General features: G+C 37.9%; 1 protein-coding gene and 1 pseudogene across 18 annotated transcripts in view; one reads left to right on the forward strand and one right to left on the reverse strand.

Annotated features, from left to right (window-relative positions):
• The window catches only part of PIAS2 (protein inhibitor of activated STAT 2), a 98471-nt gene that overhangs the window by 65448 nt on the left and 12065 nt on the right, over window positions 1-20958 (forward strand). For 10 of the 17 annotated variants that reach the window (XM_079942518.1, XM_079942530.1, XM_079942528.1 and 7 more), the window contains exons 10-12: window positions 5437-5570; window positions 8062-8233; window positions 16371-16510. In XM_079942518.1, the coding sequence (XP_079798644.1) occupies window positions 5437-5570; window positions 8062-8233; window positions 16371-16510 (446 nt within the window). Of the gene's footprint in view, window positions 1-5436; window positions 5571-8061; window positions 11331-11367; window positions 12812-16370; window positions 16511-16764; window positions 16815-18505; window positions 18679-20958 lie in introns of those variants that run through there. The other 7 variants (XM_079942527.1, XM_079942519.1, XM_079942520.1 and 4 more) reach the window with 3 other exon arrangements.
• Window positions 13591-16376, reverse strand: LOC307197017 (small ribosomal subunit protein eS25-like; annotated as a pseudogene). The gene has a single exon. The product of its transcript is annotated as a small ribosomal subunit protein eS25-like (transcript).

Here is a 20958-nt window from a genome sequence, read left to right on the forward strand (position 1 = left end):
TCTTTGTGACACCCTTGTCTGGTTTTGGTATCAAGGTGATGGTGGCCTCGTAGAAGGAATTTGGGAGTGTTCCTCCCTCTGCTATATTTTGGAAGAGTTTGAGAAGGATAGGTGTTAGCTCTTCTCTAAATGTTTGATAAAATTTGCCTGTGAAGCCATCTGGTCCTGGGCTTTTGTTTGTTGGAAGATTTTTAATCACAGTTTCAATTTCAGTGCTTGTGATTGGTCTGTTCATATTTTCTATTTCTTCCTGATTCAGTCTTGGCAGGCTGTGCATTTCTAAGAATTTGTCCATTTCTTCCAGATTGTCCATTTTATTGGCATAGAGTTGCTTGTAGTAATCTCTCATGATCTTTTTTATTTCTGCAGTGTCAGTTGTTACTTCCACTTTTTCATTTCTAATTCTATTGATTTGAGTCTTCTCCCTTTTTTTCTTGATGAGTCTGGCTAGTGGTTTACCTATTTTGTTTATCTTCTCAAAGAACCAGCTTTCAGTTTTATTGATCTTTGCTATTGTTTCCTTCATTTCTTTTTCATTTATTTCTGATCTGATTTTTATGATTTCTTTCCTTCTGCTAGCTTTGGGGTTTTTATGTTCTTCTTTCTCTAATTGCTTGAGGTGCAAGGTTAGATTGTTTATTCGAGATGTTTCCTGCTTCTTAAGGTGGGCTTGTATTGCTATAAACTTCCCCCTTAGAACTGCTTTTGCTGCATCCCATAGATTTTGGGTCATTGTGTCTCCATTGTCATTTGTTTCTCGGTATTTTTTTATTTCCTCTTTGATTTCTTCAGTGATCACTTCATTATTAAGTAGTGTATTGTTTAGCCTCCATGTGTTTGTATATTTTACAGATCTTTTCCTGTAATATCTAGTCTCATGGCGTTGTGGTTGGAAAAGATACTTGATACAATTTCAGTTTTCTTAAATTTACCAAGGCTTGATTTGTGACCCAAGATATGATCTCTCCTGGAGAATGTTCCATGAGCACTTGAGAAAAATGTGTATTCTGTTGTTTTTGGATGGAGTGGCCTATAAATATCAAGTTAAGTCCATCTTGTTTAATGTGTCATTTAAAGCTTGTGTTTCCTTATTTATTTTCATTTTGGATGATCTGTCCATGGGTGAAAGTGGGGTGTTAAAGTCCCCTACTATGAATGTGTTACTGTTGATTTCTGCTTTTATGGCTGTTACTATTTGCCTTATGTATTGAGGTGCTCCTATGTTGGGTGCATAAATATTTACAATTGTTATATCTTCTTCTTGGATTGATCCCTTGATCATTATGTAGTGTCTTTCTTTGTTTCTTCTAATAGTCTTTATTTTAAAGTCTATTTTGTCTGATATGAGAATTGCTACTCCAGCTTTCTTTTGATCTCCATTTGCATGAAATATCTTTTTCCATCCCCTTACTTTCAGTCTGTATGTGTCTCTAGGTCTGAAGTGGGTCTCTTTTAGACAGCAAATATATGGGTCTTGTTTTTGTATCCATTCAGCCAATCTGTGTCTTTTGGTGGGAGCATTTAGTCCATTTACATTTAAGGTAATTATCGATATGTATGTTCCTATTCCCATTTTCTTAATTGTTTTGGGTTCATTATTGTACGTCTTTTCCTTCTCTTGTGTTTCTTGCCTAGAGAAGTTCCTTTAGCAGTTGTTGTAGAGCTGGTTTGGTGGTGCTGAACTCTCTCAGCTTTTGCTTGTCTGTAAAGGTTTTAATTTCTCCATCAAATCTGAATGAGATCCTTGCTGGGTAGAGTAATCTTGGTTGTAGGTTTTTCTCCTTCATCACTTTAAATATGTCCTGCCAGTCCCTTCTGGCTTGCAGAGTTTCTGCTACAGATCAGCTGTTAACCTTATGGGGATTCCCTTGTGTGTTATTTTTCCCTTGCTGCTTTTAATATGTTTTCTTTGTATTTAATTTTTGACAGTTTGATTAATATGTGTCTTGGCGTATTTCTCCTTGGATTTATCCTGTATGGGACTCTCTGTGCTTCCTGGACTTGATTAACTCTTTTCTTTCCCATATAAGGGAAGTTTTCAACTATAATCTCTTCAAATATTTTCTCAGCCCCTTTCTTTTTCTCTTCCTCTGGAACCCCTATAATTCGAATGTTGGTGCGTTTAATGTCCCAGAGGTCTCTGAGACTGTCCTCAGTTCCTTTGATTCTTTTTTCTTTATTCTGCTCTGCAGTAGTTATTTCCACTATTTTATCTTCCAGGTCACTTATCCGTTCTTCTGCCTCAGTTATTCTGCTATTGATCCCATCTAGAGTATTTTTCATTTCATTTATTGTGTTGGTCACTGTTGTTTGTTTCACCTTTAGTTCTTCTAGGTCCTTGTTAAATGTTTCTTGCATTTTGTCTATTCTATTTCCACGATTTTGGATCATCTTTACTATCATTATTCTGAATTCTTTTTCAGGTAGACTGCCTATTTCCTCTTCATTTGTTAGGTCTGGTGGGGTTTTTTCTTGCTCCTTCATCTGCTGTGTGTTTTTCTGTCTTCTCATTTTGCTTATCTTACTGTATTTGGGGTCTCCTTTTTGCAGGCTGCAGGTTCGTAGTTCCTGTTGTTTTTGGTGTCTGTCCCCAGTGGCTAAGGTTGGTTCAGTGGGTTGTGTAGGCTTCCTGGTGGAGGGGACTAGTGCCTGTGTTCTGGTGGATGAGGCTGGATCTTGTCTTTCTGGTGGGCAGGTCCACGTCTGGTGGTGTGTTTTGGGGTGTCTGTGGACTTATTATGATTTTAGGCAGCCCCTCTGCTAATGGATGGGGTTGTGTTCCTGTCTTGCTAGTTGTTTGGCATAGGATGACCAGCACTGTAGCTTGCTGGTCGTTGAGTGAAGCTGGGTGCTGGTGTTGAGATGGATATCTCTGGGAGGTTTTCGCTGTTTGATACTATGTGGAGCTGGGAGGTCTCTTGTGGACCAGTGTCCTGAAGTTGGCTCTCCCACCTCAGAGGCACAGCACTGACTCCTGGCTGCAGCACCAAGAGCCTTTCATCCACATGGCTCAGAATAAAAGGGAGAAAAAGTAGAAAGAAAGAAAGGAAGAGAAAGAGAGAGAGAGAGAGAGAAAGAAAGGAGGGAGGGAAGGAAGGAAGGAAAAAAAGAAAGAAGATAAAGTAAAATAAAATAAGATAAAATATAATAAAGTTATTAAAATAAAAAAATAATTATTAAGAGGAAAAAAAAGGGACGGATAGAACCCTAGGACAAATGGTGGAAGCAAAAGTATACAGACAAAATCTCATACAGAAGCATACACATACATACTCACAAAAATAGGAAAAGCGGAAAAAATCATAAATCTTGCTCTCAAAGTCCACCTCAATTTGGGATGATTCGTTGTCTAAAGGAGGGAAGGAAGGAAAGAAAGAACGAAGATAAAGTAAAATAAAATAAAGTTATTAAAATAAAAAGTAATTATTAAGAAAAAAATTAAAAACAAACGGATGGATAGAACCCTTGGACAAATGGTGGAAGCAAAGCTTTACAGACAAAATATCACACAGAAGCATACACATACACACTCACAAAAAGAGGAAAAGGGGAAAAAATCATAAATCTTGCTCTCAAAGTCCACCTCCTCAATTTGGGATGATTTGTTGTCTATTCATGTATTCCACAGATGCAGGGTACATCTAGTTGATTGTGGAGCTTTAATACGCCCTTCTGAGGCTGCTGGGAGAGATTTCCCTTTCTCTTTGTTCTCACAGCTCCCAGGGTTCAGCTTTGGATTTGGCCCCGCCTCTGCATGTAGGTCGCTGGAGGCGTCTTTTCTTCGCTCAGACAGGACTCGGTTAAAGGAGCCGATTCAGGGGCTCTGGCTCACTCAGGCCGGGGGGAGGGAGGGGCACGGAGTGTGTGGCGAGCCTGTGGCGGCAGAGGCCGGCGTGACGTTGCATCAGCCTGTGGCGCACTATGCGTCCTCCCGGGGGATTTGTCCCTAGATCACGGGACCCTGGCAGTGGCGGGCTGCACAGGCTCCCCGGAAGGGGGGCGTGGATAGTGACCTGTGCTCGCACACAGGCTTCTTGGTGGCAGCAGTAGCAGCCTTAGTGTCTCATGCCCGTTTCTGGGGTCCGCGCTGATAGCCGCGGCTCGCGCCCGTCTCTGGAGCTCCTTTAAGCAGCGCTCTTAATCCCCTCATCTGGAGCACCAGGAAACAAAGAGGGAAGAAAAAGTCTCTTGCCTCTTTGGCAGCTCCAGACTTTTCCCGGACTCCCTCCCGGCTAGCCATGGTGCACTAACCCCTTCAGGCTGTGTTCACGCCGCCAACCCCAGTCCTCTCCCAGAGCTCAGACCGAAGCCGGAGCCTCAGCCCCCAGCCCCGCCTGCCCCGGCAGGTGAGCAGACAAGCCTCTTGGGCTGGTGAGTGCCGGTTGGGCTGGTGAGTGCCCGTCGGCACCGATCATCTGTGCAGGAATCTCTCTGCTTTGCCCTCCGCACCCCTGTGGCTGCGCTCTCCTCCACGGCTCCGAAGCTTTCCTCCTCTGCCACCTGCAGTCTCCGCCCGCAAAGGGGCTTCCTAGTGTGTGGAAACCTTTCCTCCTTCACAGCTCCCTCCCACTGGTGCAGGTCCCGTCCCTATCCTTTTGTCTCTGTTTATTCTTTTTTCTTTTTCCCTACCCAGGTACGTGGTGGTGGTGGTGGGGTTTCTTGCCTTTTGGGAGGTCTGAGGTCTTCTGCCAGTGTTCAGTAGGTGTTCTGTAGGAGTTGCTCCACGTGTAGATGTATTTCTGGTGTATCTGCGGGGAGGAAGGTGATCTCTGCGTCTTACTCTTCCTCTATCTTCCCAGAAGCCGTGAACCCAATAATTTTTATGTTTAGTTTATGTGTTATGTTGAGGGTTGTGTTTTTTTTTTTTTTTTTGGCTGCATTGGGTCTTTGTTGTGGCATGTGGGATCTTTTTTTTTTTTTTTTTTTTTTTTTTGCGGTGCATGGGCTTCTCTCTAGTTGTGGAGTGCACGTTTTCTGTCTCTAGTTGTGGTGTGTGGGCTCCAGGGTACATGGACTCTGTAGTTGGTGGCACGTGGGCTCTCTTGTTGAGGTGTGCAATCTCAGTAGTTGTGGTGCACAGGCCTAGTTGCCCGCAGCATGTGGCTCTTAGCTCCCCAACCAGGGATGGAACCTGTGTCCCCTGTATCGGAAGGCGGACTTACCAGCACTGGACCACCAGGGAAGTCCCTGAGGGTGGTTTCTTTACTGCCAATCCCTGCAAGAAGGTTCCAGGTGTCTATTTCTGTTTAATCACTGATTTTTAAGATGATATTCAGTAAGTCACTTAACTCTTCTGTTGCCCGTTAAACAGCTAAAGCCTAGGGCCAAAACAAACAAAAAGCATTACTTTTGTCTCCAAGGTAAAATGTATTACTTTATTTCACCTTTGAACAGAGCCATTTGATTCCATTTCTGTACTTCTTACTTGGTTTATAGGCTTTTTATGGAAATTCTCAATGACTGTTCTGATGTGGATGAGATCAAATTCCAAGAAGATGGTTCTTGGTGCCCAATGAGACCGAAGAAAGAAGCTATGAAAGTATCCAGCCAACCATGTACAAAAATAGAAAGTATGTGCAGAATGGCAGCAGAGAGCAAAACGATGAGACTTGTGTGATGTTATCGTTAGCGTTAACTTTGGCCATTAGAGCTACCATTTGGAGCTCAGTTTGCTCACTTTATCTTTTGATCATCTATTACATATGTAATTTCTCCCAAATGATTTTTATTCTTAAGTGTGCTAAAGTTTATACCACATTATAATCAGTTTTTTCATAGTATATTTTTCATATATAAAGTAAATAAAACAATCACCTAAATCATTTTATTATTTTTTATTGAAGTATAGTTGCTCTACAATATTATGGAAGTTATAGGTGTACAGTGTAGTGACTCACAATTTTTAAAGATTATACGCCATTTATAGTTATTGTAAGATATTGGCTATATTTCCTGTGTCATACAACACATCCTGTAGCTTATCCTATAGCTAATAGTTTGTATCTCCTGCTTCGCCACCCCTGTAATAATGCCCCTCCCCTCTTCACTCTCCCCACTTGTCACCACTAGTTTGTTTTCTGTCTCTGTGAGTCTGCTTCTTTTTTGTTATATTCATTAGTTTGTTATATTTTTAAGATTCCACATATAAGTCATATCATATAGTATTTGTCTTTCTCTGTCTGACTTATTTCACTTAGCATAATGCTCTCCAAGTCCATTCATGTTCCTGCAACTGGCAAAATTTTGTTCTTTTTTATGGCTGAGTAATATTCCATTGTATATATTAATACATATATATACCACACTGTCTTTATCCATTCATCTGTTGACACTTAGGTTGCTTCCATATCTTGGCATTTGTAAATAATGCTGCTATGAACATTGGGGGTGCATGTATCTTTTCGAATTAGTGTTTTTGGTTTTCTTTGGATATATACCCAGGAGTGGAATTGCTGGATCATATATGGTAGTTATATTTTTAATGTTTTAAGAAACTGCCATATTGTTTTCCACTGTGGCTGCACCAGTTTACATTCCTACCAACAGTGCACAAGAGTTCCCTTTTTTCCACATCCTCTCCAACATTTGTTACTTGTGTTCTTTAAAATCATTTTAATATATGGTGCTTGTTACAACATGAAAAATTATAAATGACATTTCTATGGACACTTATTTGGAACTTTTCATTTTAAAAATTATAAAAAATTATTTATTTATTTTGCACACTGTGCAGCATGCGGGATCTTAGTTCCCTGACCAGGGATCGAACCCATGTCCCCTACATTGGGAGCACGGAGTCTTAACCACTGGACTGCCAAGGAGGTCCCTCAGAATTATTTTTAGAGCACCTGTTGGAGGAACCCCAGGTGGAGGTGTGGTTAGAGAGGCTGTATCATCCATTAATGGAGGGTGGGGGAAGATGGTCATAGGTTAGTTGGTAAAGAAGTGAACTAATTGTTTCCATTGCCTTGTGGGAAGAAATTTGACTCTTGCCTTGGTTACCTAGGAATTATATTCAACCTTCAACTCCCTGTGCTGTCTACCCTGAGTGGGGAAAATAAAGGCTGTTTGAGAAATTGAAACTGATAGGTGAACTTAGTTTCTTTTTATCTGGCATAGTCCAGTCACTGCATTTGAGTTTTGTGCTGACTATATTTAACATTCTAATAATGTAATGAATAATAGGCATTCAGAGTAAGAAGAGAGGAAAAAGTAAAGGATTTATGTCAATATTAATCATTCTCCTGTGATTGTTACTGAACCTATGGGTGGAATGATCAGGGTTTTCCTCATCCTTGAGAAAAGTAGTGATTTAGTTAATTAGTTGCTGCTGCTTTTCCATTATCAAGTAGCATGCATTTTCTACTAAATAGATTGTAGTAGAATGGTGAGTCAACTCACCACTCTTTGAAATGGTGAGTTAACATATCATGTGAGACTATTGTAGTGGGCAGAAAGGAGAACCTAAGTAGATAGCTGGTAAGAAAAACTTTAAATGTCTGAGTAACTTAAGTGAGATGTTTGGGGTTTTTTCCACTTATCAAGGTGAAAATTTTACCAAGTTCTTGCTTATGGTGCAGAGCTTATATATTCTTTGATGTGAGCACCACTGCTTTGCTAGATAGGAAGTATGATTCTGACTTAACCCTACCGCATGTCTGTGAGAATACACAGCCAGTAAAGCTACATACTCTTGTCCATGGCCAGAGACCAGCCCCTTAACTCCGGATGTCTGTGTATAACATGAGTCCTCACCTAGGGAGACAGCGTGAGGTGCAGGATCTGTGCAAATCTGTCGCAGTACTGGGGAGATAACGCGGAGTGTGCCATCTGAAAGAGGCTTTTGCTTCTCACAAGGCATAGTGCTCACCCTGTCTCTCTAGGTAAGCAGTCATTTTATAGACAGATGACTGGAGTTAGAGAGTTGGTCTCTGTCCGTGGGACAGAGTATGGGCTTTATTGGCTGTGTATTCTCCAGGATGTGCTACACAGTTAAAACTCTTATGGTTAGAGCTCGTGTTACACCTTTGACTTTTTTGCCCCTCTGTTCCCTACTTGCAGCTGCAGGTGTCCTCAGTAAGCCTTGTTCAGTGACTGTAGCCAATGAGGCAAGCAAGAAGAAAGTGGATGTCATTGACCTAACAATAGAAAGCTCTTCTGATGAAGAGGAAGATCCTCCTGCCAAAAGGAAATGCATCTTTATGTCAGAAACACAAAGCAGCCCAACCAAAGGGTTTGTTAATTTATAGTTCACTATTGTTTATTACACTTGGAACTAACTGTTCTTGGGATAAGTTTGTAAATGTCTCTTTGAGAGTTGCATAACCATATAGGGCTATTTTAATTTGCCTTTTGTTCAGTTGAAATATTTTCAAGTGAGCATGTTGTTTATAGGAAAGCAAATTTTGATGAAGAATATATTCCCATCTTTGGGAAGCGAGAGTTGAAATCTTCTCATGTCTAAATATTTATTTCAAATTTGATACTTTTTGTTATTTTCTTGAATCTATTTGGAAGGAGTAAATTTGGCATCACAGACCAACATGAGGAAGCCGAGTGTGTGGAATTGGGAATCTGACAAGTGTAGATTCCAATTTTGACACCATTGCTTACTCATTCTGTGATCTTGGTTGAAATATTTAACTTGTTTGAGCCTCCTTTTCCTGTTCTGTACAATGGGGTTAAATAATGCCTACCTCATAAGATTAAATTCAGGTTTCAATAAGATAATGAAAGAGCTCAGCCTCAGTGTCAACCAGATGGTCATTGTCTCTGTAAAAAATTGATTGCCTTCCCTTCTCACCCTCTCCAGGGCAAAATATGGGCTAGTAAATGCAGTCTAGCGTTTATTTATGAGTCATCTGGCAGAAGCTGTTGCTGACATATAGTGAGTGACAGGTTTGAGTATTTAGCAATAGGTGCTTCTTAGAGATTTTGGAACCTGCAGGAAAGTAGCAGCAGGTTCTCTTGACATCCATGAACATATTGTTTCAAACTTGAGTATGCCAGCCTTACCTTTTGGCTTCTCATAGCACTTCTTTTCTCTAATGGCTTTATTGGGGTATAATTTATATACCATAAAATTCTCCCATCTTAAGTATTCAATTGCACAGTTCAGTGATTTTAGTAAATTCATAGGGTTGTATAGTCATCATCACAATTCAGTTGTAGAATATTCTGAACAGCCAGTAAACATCTCTCATGTTCATTTGCACTTAATCCTGATGCACACCCCAAATCTAGGCAACCATTGATCTTCTTTTTATCTCTATAAATTTGCCTTTTCTAGACATTTTATACAAGTGGAGTTACATTCTCGGTGCACTTTTGAAACATTCTTTTTTTATAGTTACTTTTGAAACCAGGAGAATTAAACATTTTGTGCTGCCTTCTTCACTGTTAAAATGCTTATATTTCCAGATGTGATTTACGTATCACAGTAAGGGTATTTTTTGTTTGTTTGTTTGTTTTTTTAGTGGAACAGAAAATGGAATAAGTATTTCAAGTGGGATTTTTGGGGGGTATGCTCATCATTTATTGTTCCTTTCAGACAATTTGTTTGGCACTTCTAGCATTTAAATAATAAAAAATGAAAATGTAATTTTGAAATGTTTACTAAAGTGGAGAATCATGGGAATGAATACTTAGATGTGGTATTTCCAGATTTTACTCTCTAATGAAACTCTTTAGAATATGCTGGAAAAACATAGGTTGCACAGTATTATAGTTAGATGGTTTCCTGCCAGGTTGAAGGGTTGTGCGTAGTGATATGGACTCATGAGTTACTGTAATCATAGAGGGTGTCTCTGGTGGCTCGCCATAAGGGTCTACCCTCTATGTTCCTTTCACACATTTTTACCAATACTTGATGAGGACTTAGAACTGGAGGAGTGGCACGTACATTGGGTGACAATCTTGAAATGACTTCAACATGCAGAGGAATCAGGACAGTTCACACCTGCGGTCAGCTACCGTAGAGATAGATGTAAGTCTCCTCATCGAGGTTAAAAAGAAAATAAAAACTAACATTGTGAGTATAAGGTAGAAACTTTTGACTAAACCAGCAACACATGAAAATTTTGGTTTAAAATGTCTGTAAATTGCAGCTTCCCAGCTCATTCCACAAAGTTGACATAACTCTTAATACCCAAACTAGACTTACGCATTAACAGCCAAAAGAGAAGAACCATTATGAAACAGGAAGTTAGGAAGTTCAGTGAAAATTCTGAATTCAGTCTTAGTAAATTATTTAATAATACATTAAAATGACATTCATTACCACCAAGTAGGGTTTATCTAAGAATGCTTTATTGTTAGGAAATACATTGATAAAATGGATCTTGTCATAGGACAAGAAGTCAGCCCTCTATATCCATGGATTCAGGTAACCATGGATCATCATAAATACTTGGGGAAAATTTTTTTTTAAGTTCCAAAAAGCAAAATTTGCTCTTTGCTGCCAGCAACTATTTACATAGCACTTACATTGTTTTAAGTACTATAAGGTAATCTAGAGATGATTTAAAGTATATGGGGGATATGCAAGTACTACACCATTTTATATAAGGGATTTGAGCATCCATGAGTTTTGGTATCTGTGGGGGGTGGGAGAGTCCTTGGAACCAATCCCCTGTAGATACCAAGGGATGACTGTATATAGTCATTTTAATAGATGGTGACATTCCATAAATTAATGGCCATTCCTGATAGAAACTCTTTGAAGTGTCAGAATTCACTTAATGGTTTGAAGGGTTCACCACTTGAGCTGATTTGTTCTTAGACTGCATTAATAAACGAAGCAGTATCCAGGATACATGCGCATGCCAGTTTTGTTCCATTTTAGGCTAGAAAACTTTCACTTAGACGATTTTAGTCAGGGCTGTCATCAAGAAGGGTATTAATGAGAGCAGCCAGAGGAGGGAAACAGGATGGTGAATAGTGGAAACATAGCCTGACGGATGAATGAGTCTAAGGATTGAAGCTGTTAAGCCAGGAGAAAAGAATATGTTATAGTTATCTTGTAGTTCTTGAACGGGAGTCATTGATGAACTGGGTTAAGTTTATTCTTTGTTATAACATTTGGCAGATCTAAGTCCAATGGATGAAAGATACATGGAAAAACTTTCCGTTGGAGTTTTCTGAACACTAAGAAAGTTGATGTTTTGTGCTAAAATCACATTTTCTGTGTTAAGAAAGAGTGGATGCCACCTGTCCAGGTGTCACAGTGGAGACTCAGGCTATGGTTATATCATTTCTGTAATCCCTTCCAACTCTTACATTTTTATCTCCTGGTTTTTGTTCCTGGTCATTCTGTTCGTATCCTCTCTTTTGTGTCAGCATCTAGAAACTTACACCTCAGCATCTGAGGTGTAAGTTTATCATAGGACTTCTTGGTCAATGATAGTAAGCAAATGGGAAATAGAGGAAAAACAGGAAAACTTACTTTAAGTTACAGTCTAAAATTCAGGTGAGCAGTTATTTTTTAAGAGGTATTGTTTTTGAAAAAAATTATTCTTATAAACAATTTTTCAAAGCATCAAGAAATAAAAAGCATTCTGTTAACACTTTGATGGTAATTCTTCTAGCCTCTTTCCCTGCATAGCCTGTCAGAAGAAATTGGCACCTTAATCTAAGACTTTTAGGAAACCTCTGCTATTTTTCTAAATTAAAAGATAATTTTAAATATTATGTCCCTACCCCATGCCTGGGAAATTGAATGACTGCTTTGTCATTAATGAGGAGGTATTCTAAAGACAGGAAACAAAGATTAGAAATAGATTAAGAATCATTAGCAAAATTGAATCTTTTAAAATATTTTTATGATCATAAAGGGGGAGCACCCAGTGAATTTCAGGTTTATGGATAAAAATTCAAGTTACTGAATTTTCAGACATGTAAGTTGGGGCCAAGTATGATGAATTCAGTGATCTAGTACACAGTCTGGAATACTAATGTTTGCTGTCTAGCAGCATGCCAGCAGTTTACCTTTGTGCTGTGATACTATGGATACAGCTATAAAAATTTATATATGTACACATACTTATTGTACACATAAAGCCTGTGTGTGTATTTGCCAATCCTGTGAGGAGGGAGTAACAAATATTAAAAGTTTTAAAAAATGTTTTTATTATTTTATAACATCACATGCCCACAATTCCACCAGACATAGCCATTTACATTTCTCCATGGTTCCTGTTATTCCGTATCTATAAATACATCTTTTTTTGCATAGGCATCAGAATCATTTACCTTTCTGAATGTGGTCTTTGTGAAGATTCTGATTACAACAAAAATCTTTCTACCAGTAGGTAATTTGATAATCCTAACAAATGACGAATTTCACCCATTCTATATAAAGTTGAATTTGTATTAATGGTTACAAGGTTCAGGTAATAGGAATTAACCTACACTAAATAGTGTGATGTTTGCTGAGATTTTAGATACTGATTTAATAATTTGTACTGTCAGTGGATTGTGACATTTTCATGTGTTGTGACAGCATTTTGTGTTGGAGAAACAAGGAATAGTTGTTTAATCACTCAAAGTTTCATGTTATGAGAACAGAAGATATGCAGTGGTTAAGAGTTACTGTGGTTAAAAAAAGAACTAAAAAAAAAAAGAGTTACTGTGGTGACATGTCCATTGGGACATTGACCTTACTCCTCTACAGATGGAAATAAAGGGGCCAGGGTAGGAAAATGAGTTTTATTGTTGTTTTCTATAAATCTGATCCAGGTTGAAAGGTCAGTTCAGGATGAAGACAAAAGACAATCTCCAGTGTGAGACATCAAAGGACGAGAAGAGGGAGCAAGAGGAAGGCAGTCATTGTCTTTTTCTTGTAAACTTGAAATTTTTCTTTTCATTTCTTTCAATGTCAGAGAAAAAGTGATAGATTAAATGTACCTTTAAGTAGGAACTTTTTAAAATAAATGAAATCGTATGTATGTGTGTATATTGTATGTGTGTATATATATGCACACACATACATATATATGTATACACACACACACACATATAGGTCTTCTTCAAAAGCTTGCATCTTAAAAAATATATATATGATTAAGATATTAATACTGTGAAACAACCATAATAATCAGAGCCACTTTTTAAACCCCCTCCTTAGTACTAACATATACCAGTGTCTTCATTCATTCATTCATTCATTCATTCATTCATTTATGGCTGTGTTGGGTGTTGATTGCTGCACGCAGGCTTTCTCTAGTTGCGGTGAGCGGGGGCTATTCTTTGTTGTGGTGCGAGGGCTTCTCCTTGTGATGGCTTCTTTTGTTGCGGAGCATGGGCTCTAGGCACGCGGGCTTCGGTAGTTGTGGCTCACGGGCTCTAGAGCGCAGGCTCAGTAGTTGTGGTGCATTAGCTTAGTTGCTCCGCGGCATGTGGGATCTTCCCGGACCAGGGCTCGAACCCGTGTCCTCTGCATTGGCAGGCGGATTCTTAACCACTGTGCCACCAGGGAAGTCCCTGTCATTTTCCTTCTTATCCCCATCTCCCATCCCCCAATTTCTTTTTTTTTTTTTTTTTTTTTTTTTTTTGCGGTATGCGGGCCTCTCACTGTTATGGTCTCTCCCGTTTCTGAGCACAGGCTCCAGACACGCAGGCTCAGTGGCTATGGCTCACGGGCCTAGCAGCTCCGTGGCATGTGGGATCTTCCCAGACCGGGGCACGAACCCGTGTCCCCTGCATCGGCAGGCGGACTCTCAACCACTGCGCCACCAGGGAAGCCCCCCCCCCCCCAATTTCTGATACACATTCCTGTGTGGGAGGTAGGATCATTTGTAATTTGAAAACACTTTTGGTGATTTTTTGGTCTACTTTCATCCTTGTAGAGGACCAATGTCTTCAAACCTCCAGAAAAAGATGTGCTTTAATATAACATACGTACTTGAGCTCATCTCAGGTTTTCTCTTTCCCCCTCTGGAGTCTACCTTTGTGGTTTTAGGTTGACAGGTAACACTGGAGGCCAAGAAACCTTCTGATTCTAACCGAGGCAGGTTGCTCTTTTTGTCCATCTTCATCTACATCTGGAAAATGTGTTTTGAAATATGAGGCTTATGTTACCGTCTCAAGCATGTTATATTTCCTTTGCCTCCCAAATGGATCAGTTTAAGATTCCTGAACTCTGACCTATGTTATTTATTTGCTTTTCTGAGACTAGCAGTTGCCAGCACAGCCATGTGTGTCCTCTCAAGATGACTTCATTTTCCTCCTTTCCAACAACATCTGTATTTTTGACAAATAGTACAGAATAACAGCTAGACAAGAGCCTCATGTTATAATGGAAACTGGTTTTAGAGGGACTCCAGTGTTTAAATAGGTGGTGATTATTTAAGTGGTTTGAGATTTTTAATTGAGGTTATGAAATAGTTTTGTCAGTTGTTTAGAGTATGAAGAATGTCATCCAAATATGTCATCATTTCTTATTACTAGTATTTAATAATCTGAGCAATAACAGGAAGTTTCAACCAAGGGAAAGGACACCTAGAGGTCCTACTTGTCATCTCAGTCTAACTTTGATGGTTGTACTGTTTCTGTCAGTTGTGCTTCATCTTTGTAGTGGTCCCTTCCAGCTACAGAGCTCTGTGCCTCTCTTAATAAGCTCACGGTAGTTTACTGGCAGCGCTTTGGAATGCTGACCGTAATGTCCTAATGACCTAATGTCCCTGTGTCCCCGTCCCCCACCCTCCTTTTTTTTTTTTTTTTTTTTTTCAGTTTAGTAAAGTTTTACTTTTCAAAATGTACAGTGGTGGGACCTGTTTATGCATCTTTACTGGCAGCTGGGGCATCTCCACCTTTGGTGTTTCTGGTATAAATTATTTGAACTCTGTGCTTTGAAACTGGTTTAATGGGTCCTTTACTAAGCAGCTCCTGAAGGGCTGCCCTGGCCAGGGAACTGTGAATCTTCAGTCTCTCAGAGACAACAGCTGGGGTTTTAAGCTTATAGTCAGGAACTTTCTTACAGAGTTTGTCTTATGTGGCTTTGTCAAACAAGACTAGGTTATTGAGCTTGTCCCACATTTTTTGCCTTTGGTCTTTGTCTTTCTTGGCTGACTTTCCAGCATCTATCTTTTTCTTGTCATCCTTGTGTGGCATTGCAGAGCTCGGAGAGCAGGTGCTACCACTGCAGCCTCACTAAGATGCTGGACAAAAAGGTGGCCACCATCAGCCAGAGGGTCGGTAACATGGCTTAGTTTCTTGTATATGTTCAAGATGTTTTCTTGAGAACTTCTAATTGTTTACCCTGGACTAAGATAAAATGAAGGTTAAGTAGGAAGAATGCAAAATCATCTCTCTTTTTTCCTGAACTTTTTCAAAAATATGTTTAACTATACTGCTTCTTAAAATTATAAAGTTATTATTATTATATATATAGTGTGTATACGTACATGTATAAATACCAGTAATAAAGTATATCTTAAGTGTATTTAATTTGTGTTTTTCATAGCATGAACAGCGAATTTCAAAGTCGTAAGCCCTCTTAGAAGAGTAGATGGTATCATGGTAGCCAGTGTTTTTATTTCTGGATATTATGTCTGAAATCCTGAGTAGTTGTCTTATTCTAATTTCTGATTGCTGCCTGTTGTTATCAGGCTGGCTGGCTTTAGGACTGGCTATCTTTGCTTGGGTGATTCCCAGATAAGATCGCTAATAATTAATACAGTTCACATTAGAATGGAAGAAATCATGCTTAAGCTATAGTAAGTAGCTTCACTCATAAAGGTACTCTGATTTTAATCGAATCTTAGAAGTCTTCTATTTTATTTCTAAATTTCTTTATATATAAAATTACTAATATTCACATACATGTTACATATACATTAATAAAATCATTATGTAGAGTATATTCCTGTTTGTGGATCAAAGTTTTATGTATTGCTCCAGCACTGTCCATTATGTTTTAACGCCACCTTGCTCTTTTTTTTTTTTTTTTTTTTTTGCGGTATGCCTCTCACTGCTGTGGCCTCTCCCGTTGCGGAGCACAGGCTCCGGACGCGCAGGCTCAGCGACCATGGCTCACGGGCCCAGCCGCTTCGCGGCATGTGGGATCTTCCCGGACCGGGGCACGAACCCGTGTCCCCCGCATCGGCAGGCGGACTCTCAACCACTGCGCTACCAGGGAAGCCCCACCTGTGCTCTTATGTCACAGCTGCTGTTGAGAGCCAACATGTGTTCATGTTAAAGTGAAGACTGTTATGAAAGAGGAGAGTGAGTGGAGTACTGTGTAGTGAGTAGCTGCCGTATAGTTGTTTGGAAACTTAGTGAACTTAACGACTGACAATGCCCAGTGGTACAGCCCTTCTCTCCTGTGAACTAACAGCCAGATTGTTTGTAATTTCCCGTGCTATTTAAAACAGGGTTCTCATGTATCAGCCATCTTCTGTAAGGGTGCCCAGTGTGACTTCGGTTGATCCTGCTGCTATTCCGCCTTCATTAACAGACTACTCAGTACCATTCCACCACACGCCAATATCAAGCATGTCATCAGATTTGCCAGGTATGTGAAGAGGTGTTTTGTTTTTTTATCAAGTTTTACCATTTCTTTTTATCTTAATCTGTGGAGCAAATATAATTTAAATATCTTAAATAGAAATGCTAAGGAAATTGCTAAGGAAAGGCTTCCTGTAAAGGTAGTATCTGTTTTAAATATATCACATTCAGTTCCTATCATTTAAACTATAGAGCAATCTGTAGATTTTGATGAGAGGACATACAGTAGGAAAATTTTACAGAATTTATTCTTCCTCATAGAGAATTTATACTGGGAGACTCTTTCTTCGTTTATCATGGAAGCTTCACAGGTTAGGGAGACTGTTTTCTCATACTTTTTTTAGTAGCCCATCACTTCTTGGTATCCCATCACAACTTCAGAATATACTGGTGTACTGTGAGGTCAGTGTTGCCTACCAGCTTTACCCTGTAAAAATAGGACCTACCTGCTGTTTCCCTAGAGCTCTGCCTAATATTGAGGGATATCTTTTATATGTATGTTAACTCAACAGTTAAAAGCTTCAAGGCTGCTTGAATAACCTTAGTACCAAGACGTATGCAGCCAAGGCCCTACTATAAAATTAAAGCTTTTTCCTCCCTCCCTCTTTTTCTCTCCCTACATAGCCATTGTTTTTGCAGACATTTTTTGGTCGATCAAATTTGAGCAAGTTAGTACCAGTGACTCTTAAATTCATGACTTCCCTTCTCTTTGAAGGGCCCTTTTAGTGGAATACAGTCACCTCCTCCTGTTAATTTTCTGGATTTAGGAAATTAATTTTGACCTATGATTTATTCTTCTTACCCCTCTTAGTAAGGTCTTTATTTTTAAGCACAGTGTATATTCTGTTGGGCAGAGTTTGTGTTGTTGAAAAAGTTGATAGTTGTGTACTCTGCCCCAGTGTAATTTTGTCACTTGAAATTTGTTCAGCATTTATTCAGTTTGAATAAACTTTAATGGAAAAGAGTAGACTAAAAATAGTATCCATCAAAAAAAATGTTAGGTACCTTTTGCTTCTTAAATGTGTTTACTCCACATGTACTTTGGGAATTGGTATTTAAAAAAATTGTTTGTAAACCCAGCTAGCACCAATTATAGAGTATTTGTTGATACAAAGCTTGATGCTGAGTTACAGGTGAGGTTTCATGGTCCTAAGAAAGATGGAAAGTCAGAGAGTCTTAATTCCTTACTGCCATGTTTTGCTTTAACTGTGGCTAGTTTCAAATGAAGTTGAAGAGTGTCCACATGTCATCTTACAAACAAGCATTCCAGAAGGATTTGTTTCCTAAAGATCTTGAATTAAAAATCCTGAAAAAAGATAATGAACGTTCTCTGTTTTTACTAAGTGACTCTGGCCATTTAGCAATAGAATAGGTACAATGTACAAATCACTTGCCCTGTTAGTTTTTGAGTTATGTGAGTTTGGATGAATTTTTAATTTCAGGGAATTTATATTATTTCAAAATTTGGGCATAAAGTCAGCCTATTTACTTTATAAAATGTACAGATTTGAGAAAAACAGTAAAATATGTTAACTGTGTATTTCATAAAATGCATTTGAAGCTGACATTAAGGAACTAAGACTAATATCCAGGGCTGATATTTAGCCAATATAAGCCAATATAGTGATACTAATTATTAAAATGTTGAAAGGCTTTCTTATCAGTTGATAAACAGAATAGAATAGGAACTGTTATACTTTAGAAGAGTTACCAGTTTACCGTCATCTATGAATTATGTAGCAGTTACTACATCTAAGTAGTTTAGTTTTTACTTTGGTTTTACTGTTAATATGCTCTTTTGTAATTAGTAATTACTTTGGGGATTTTTTGTGCATAATTTTTATGTAATTAGTCATACTGTACAGAGTTTTGATATTTATAAGTTTAATAATTTATAATAAAATATTAAATAGAACACCAAGAATGGAGAGATGACAGACTTTTAATACATTTCTTAACATTCCTTTTAAACATCATAAACATGAATCTTCTGAATCTGCAGGAGAACAAAGAAGAAATGATATTAATAATGAACTGCAGCTTGGAACATCTTCTGATACTGTGCAACAGTGAATGCAAAATAAAACATAATTTGTATTTATGGAATGGAAAACAGCTTGATTATTTCATGAAAAAATATGACTGCCTTATTATTGCTAGTGCCATATTTGTCAGGTGGGAATAGTGCTCAAAAGTTGTATCATTAAAATTTGAAAGTGCTAAACATTTACATATTTAATCATGTAGGAGTTATGTTTTGTTAAAGTTCATGGCTCAAGTAAGGAGAATGTGTTGTTATTAATAAGATATACAGAGTCAGTTTCACATGAAGAAGCATTTAAAATCTAAAACGACAATTTTATCAGTATTGACAAAAGCATTTAGAATATACCATCAGAATTTTTAGCACTGCCTGCTTTTTAGTTAAAGATGAGCATTTTCAACTGTGGAATACTTAGGAGGGCCTAAAAATACGTCAGTACAACATATCATTGCAGTTCAAACTTACGGTGAAATAAGAAAACAGCATTTTACTAAACTTAGAAAATAAGGCAATAACATTTGATCACTGTTCATGAAACGTCATCTATTTCATGTAAGGGTTTTAATAGTCTGTACTTACAAAGTAGAATTGCAAGACATTGTTTGTAATCTTTTTTTAATAGGAATAACATCTGAAATACTATATCGAACTTCATTGTTACTGTTTGAGAAAAATGGTTTCAGTGAGAAATATTTACATTAAAAACATTATTGAATTTTGTGTATACAGCATCTGTGTAATGCTAGGGAGACAATGGGTTTCAACCAAAATTTCAGAAAAGTTTCTAGACATTTTATTATGGCATTGTATAAGTTACCATATTCAGTTATCCCTGGATGAGGTGTCAAAAGATATAGATCAAACAAATCTCTTAAAATGTTTTATCAGTAGACTGTATATCTACTAGCACACATGAAATAATCATCAAAGAGAATTGCAGTACATCTGAAGAGATGGGAATTGAAATAATGAAAATGTGGAGACACTTGGCACCTCCTCGATGGGCAGTCTCCAGTGCTAGAACTACAAAAGCAGCTTGAAAATTATATCAAGCCTGTGTATTTATTTAAACTGAAGTTACAAAATGGGAATAAACTTTAGAAAATGAGCATTTTGAGTGATTTGGCTTCAATACACAATATGCCAACAGAAATAGCAATACTTTCTGTAGCTTTATAAAGAAATTTTGTTATTCAAATGGACTGAGTTATTCAACAAACATTAAAAGTGATTGAATATTTGAAATTAAATAAGCTTTTAAAAGCAGAAGTTATTATATAAATAATGTTATATACCATTTGAAGCAAAAGAAAATTAATACAATTAAACCAATAAAATGATATGCAAATAAACTCTTTTTGTGACGTAGTCCATAATAGAAATGTTGAATGTATAAAACTCTCAGAAGGTGTTATAAGGGCTAGACAAATTGTGAATTACTGTTCAGCTGAAGCAGAGAGAGGATTTACTGGACAGTATCATTAGTGTGAAGAGAAACTCTTTGCTTATTGAGATATGTTACCTACTTAGTATCAATTTAATGGGGCGCTCCTTGGAAAAGTTTGTTGTGATTCCAGTGTTGGCTCAAACCTTGCTGTATCATATAGCTAGTGATAGGCATATGAAATGAAAAATACCAGCAGTTTTCAAAAATGCTTTAGAAATTAAATGACTTCTTTCAAATGATTGGTGCTACAGCTTGTATTACTTGATAAGTATTTTTATCATACCCTTCCTTATTTAGAGATTATCAGGGAATAAATATACTTTAACATTTTGATTTATAAATTTTTCATACTGGTTATTAAGTATTTTAAATATTTCCCACTAATATTCTCTCTTTAGAGTAACAGTCTAGTATTAGAGTACACTCTGTATGATTATTATACTTGAGGTGACATTGAATACCAGCATATAAAAATTCACAGAATGGATAGAAATTGGCCCGTCTTAGTAACGTACACCTAATATGTGATTTTTTATTTTTTTTTAATGTTTTGAAATTTAGTCAAACAGAGGTCTATGGGGACTGACCTTGAAGTTTATTGCTAGATTTTTCAGACCTGAAATATTTTATTATTTATTGTTATAACTTTAATATTTCAAAATGGTATTACTGGGCAACGTTTTACCACAGTTCTATTTCAAAAGCATAACTGGAGAATCCCAAAGCTTTGGTTTAGAAAACTGCATTAGCTTATAACCCAGCAAACCTTGGTAAGATTTAGCTTGTTAGTGAGCAGCAGTTAGCAGGTGCTTGCTTTGTGCAGCACGTTGAACTGTGTACTGCTACTCTTGTTGTGGGAACCGGGGAACAGAGCTGTCCATGAAATAGACATTTATCTGCCTAAGAAGTGATATTTTAGATGAAGCTCAGTGTGGTGTATTTCTAAAAAATAAATGTGAAGTAC

This window comes from Stenella coeruleoalba (genome assembly GCF_951394435.1).
Source record: "Stenella coeruleoalba genome assembly, chromosome: 14".
Classification (NCBI taxonomy): Eukaryota; Metazoa; Chordata; class Mammalia; order Artiodactyla; family Delphinidae; genus Stenella; species Stenella coeruleoalba.